The sequence below is a fragment of the Glycine soja genome, chromosome 2 (genome assembly GCF_004193775.1).
Source record: "Glycine soja cultivar W05 chromosome 2, ASM419377v2, whole genome shotgun sequence".
NCBI lineage: Eukaryota > Viridiplantae > Streptophyta > Magnoliopsida > Fabales > Fabaceae > Glycine > Glycine soja.
In genome coordinates, this window is record NC_041003.1 from 34,787,158 (window position 1) to 34,791,320 (window position 4,163).

At 35.7% G+C, this 4,163-nt stretch overlaps 1 protein-coding gene across 1 annotated transcript; it reads right to left on the bottom strand.

Annotated features, from left to right (window-relative positions):
• Nucleotides 1-2,549: 2,549 nt before the first annotated feature.
• Nucleotides 2,550-3,891, bottom strand: LOC114393026 (protein MIZU-KUSSEI 1-like). Its single transcript, XM_028354286.1, has one exon. It carries the CDS (start codon nt 3,682-3,684, stop codon nt 2,800-2,802), a length of 885 nt encoding a protein of 294 aa, XP_028210087.1. The 5' UTR covers nt 3,685-3,891; the 3' UTR covers nt 2,550-2,799.
• Between the last annotated feature and the right edge of the window lie 272 nt (nt 3,892-4,163).

Genomic DNA, 4,163 nt, shown 5'->3' on the forward strand with positions numbered 1-4,163 from the left:
ATAAGTTATCTATCTTTATTTTCAAAAAATTTAAGAAAAGTGGTTTAAGTAAGATATCATTTTTAAATTAGGCAATTTATTAAGATATTTAATATCTATAATTTTAAATTCATTTCAAATACAAAAGAAAACTAATTTCAATTTTTTTGGATATTTACTTTTAGAAAATATTAAACATGAATGGAAAATCTTTTTATGGATTTGCCGTGATTCAATTATGTTTTAGAAAAAGCATATTTTTTATATTCATTATGGTACATCACCTAATTACACGTGGATAGTACAACAATCTCAAGAATATTCATAAATACTAGATAATAATAATATAGAAGAAAATGGATGGTGGACATTTATTGGAGGGTTGTACTCAGGAGGGAAAAAAATAGATTTATTGGAGTGTTGTACTCAGTGAAAAAAATAGTATAAAGTGAAAGTAATCTATATAATAGATAAAAGAAATAAGAAAATGAAAAATATAAATTGAGTGTTCAATATTAAAAATAAAAATAAAAACGCAATTATACAAGAGAATATTGCAAGCCGTTTGTTGCTGGCCACGAAATTAAATTCACATGCATAAGGATTGAGGCGGATTCTAAAGTGAAGTAGTAAATTACTTCCTCACCGGTGAGGCACAAAATATCATCGTAGGCTATATTATTAAAAAATTCAACGGATGAGATGTATTACTTGCTATCGGAAAAAGTTGTAACCCTTTTTTTATTATAACTTCTTTTTATATATTTTAATTAATTTATAATTTTTAATTAAATGAATGAATGATAGTAGTTTTTTTGTTTTTTAAACTAATCAATTCTACAACGATGACTCCTCCTCAGTCCTCAACTCTGACGCTCTCCTATCATCGATAACTCCTACCACAACGACCACGACGTCACCTCCTCCGCCGTGGCTACTTGACTTGCGGTGGACTTTGTTTCCCATTTCCTCTCTTTCCCGCTGTCGCCAGCATCCCATCTTTCCCCTTTCTTCACAACCAACAGAAAAACACAAATAGACCACCCGAAACACAACGCACACCCAAAAAATAGGAAAAGGAAAATTTGAATTGCATACAAGTGGCAGCACCCGGCGATCACGAACATGGTGAAGCGGGTCTATAAAAAAATGAAAGTGATATTTTTATTTGGGTGACTATTTGACAAATCAAAATTAGAACATTTGGGTGACTTTTGTTTTGTTGATAATGCTTCTCCTTTACTTTTCTTTCTTTTGTCATTAATGCATGTTGAATGAAGAGATTCGATTTGATTTCTGGGTACCCATATAAGCATTTCTTTTCACCTTCGATGGGTTCAAGCTGAAATTTCAATTTAGTTCAATTTAATTATGCTGTCTAGCAACTGTTTGTGATAATGCTTAGTGTGGGAGTTGCTGGACATGCCAACGCCAACAGATTTGACCGGAGAGGAGTGATCGGAGACTTAGGAGAAAGAAAGTAAAAGGGATTATTATTATTATTATATTTAAGATTTTTTAATATTTTTATTTATGAATTATATTTTAAAAAATGATCCGGTAACTAACCTGCTATAACAGGTAAAAATCACTTCCACACCGGTGAGGAAGTAATTTACTGCTTCACCTTAAAATTCACCAATTAATTAACGAAATGATATCATAAACCAAGTGTACGTATGCATATTTATGAATCATGCTGATTAAATGACAAGTGTGAAGAATAGCCTATAATTAACTGAGACTTATTTAAATGAGCACAACGCAACCTAATTTATATTAATTAGTATTATGTTTTATTATTATATTTGTTTTAATTTATGTTTGTTTTTTTTTATATTTTTAAGTGTTTATTATAATATTATGTTTACAATAACAGAAAATTAAAATTAAATTATATTTTAGATTAATAGTTATTTTCGTTCTTAGATAAATAAAACACTGACAAGTTTCTTCCTAAATATATCATATAAACTCATTTAAATAACTGATAAAAGTTAATGCGATAAATAGAATTATTGTATTTTTTTCACTTTGAGATTAAAATTTAAATTTTTATCTTTCAATAACGAATTTCTCAACAAAATTAACTATTTTTATCCTTTCTTTAATACTTTATTAAAGTACATTTTTCCCCACTCTCGTGTTGATATTTTCAAATAATTACCCAAAACACCTCTATAATTAAGCACTCAGCTTTCAGCTCAGCCATCTAGCTAACTCGGAAAAAAAAGATCATTAAATTAAGATCGATTAGTTGCATGACACGGTTATGAAGACAAACAATTTATAGATGATTGAAATAAAAAAAATTCGTATTAAACTATTTACAGACATTATATATATATATATATATATATATATATATATATATATATATATATTAATAAATTACCAACAAACGCTATACCTGCACAATAAAAAGCAGTTAATAAAATAATACAAAGTGGAGTACTCTTGATGTAACACAATATACCTGCACAAAAATCAATCTAACATTATAGTTAATCCTTCTATTCCATCCACTAATCACCATCAGTTCTCCATACAGGTAAACACAATACACTGCCTTAACCATCAGCAGAAACGTTTATATATCTGATCTCAAAATAAATCACATATCCTTTCATCTATCTATATATATATATGGTCATAATTGAAAAAAGAAGCAGCAGCAAACAAGTGGTAATTCCTAAACAAATACATCAATCTTAATTCGAATCCCCTATTTTCTTTTTCTTAAGACTATATCAAACAGCAAAGTGAATGTCTTATGACACTTCTTTTCTTTTGTCAACAATCTTCACTAATTGATCATAATTATATTCTCAATAGAAAAATACTAAGCTCAGGTCCCCCATTACCATCAGGATTCAACATGTAAAACGCCTCCGAGTCACGGCTCCCCACGACTCGCTCGAACCTCGCCCTCATGTACATCAACTCGCCCTCCGACCCGCCGTTGCCACTGCCACCCCCTTTTCCATCCTCCAGGAGAGGGATCACTCCGGCGCCGACCGACACGCTCTGCACTGTGCTCAGCACGTGCAAGTCGAGGTCCCCACACGTGCGGGACACGGCGTAGCCGCAGTTCCTCCCGTTGCAATACATGGTCCAGGCAGGCTCCTGAAAGAGCCTGCGTCTGCCACCACCGCTGTTGTTGTGTGCAACAGCAGCGGTGACAGACACTTTCTGGCACTCGAGTGCGATGCGCACGAGGCTAGAGGACATCTCCTTGACGAGCGAGGAGGTGGACATTGCTAGCTCCAGGAGGAGGACGGGCTCGGCGCGGGGGTGGAGCTGCACAGCAAAAGAGATGTGTCCGCGGCGGTGCCCAAAGAGGGTTCCGGTGACCTTCCTGCCGAGGGAAGGAGTCACGGAGAGCTGCGAAGGAATAGTGAGCCACTTGCATGTTGGGATCATCGTTGGGAACGTGAAGATGTTCAAGAACGAGCGTATGAGTGATGATATCTTGTTTTGTTGCGTTAGCTTTGGTGCGTGGTGTTGCTGTTGCTGCTGTTGGTACAAGTTTGAGACCGAAGGCGAGGATCCTCGCCGCACGAGGAGTTTGTCGGAGACATCATCGGATTCGAAGGAGCGGAAGTGGGTTAGGTTTGAAGGGAGGATTCTTCGGCTGTTTCTTGTTGTGGCGGTGCATGCACTTGTGCTTCTTTGAAATATCTGTTGTTTTTGTTGTTCTTTCATGTTGTGATGGAAATTAACACAAGGAAGGTTGAAGAAGAAGGAGAAGGAGAGAGTGATAGGATGGTTTTTTTGTTGGAGTGAGTGAGGGGGATTGTGAATCAAGGTTGGGAGAGGGGACACGAAGAGAGAGAGAGAGGGGGGACCGACAAAGTGATTATGGTGTTGGGAGAGGGGAGGAATATAAAGGGAGGGTGTGGAGGGTTGTGGATTGTGATAATGATAATTTGTTGGACTTTTGTATTGGGAATGGTCCTACAATGCTAATAACAAGTAGTACCAACATCCATCACCTTGTGTTTTCCTTTACTGCTTCATTCACCCCGAGGCTCGACATTGCATCTCGCCCTCCTCCTCCATCGATGGGTCCACCTTTTCTAGTTTGTGACACAGATGTTATAATTTATGGTAGTAGTACATTGTATTTTGTTTTACTATTTACAAATATTAGGTAATAGGTAGTAGGGAGAAACGAGAGAAAA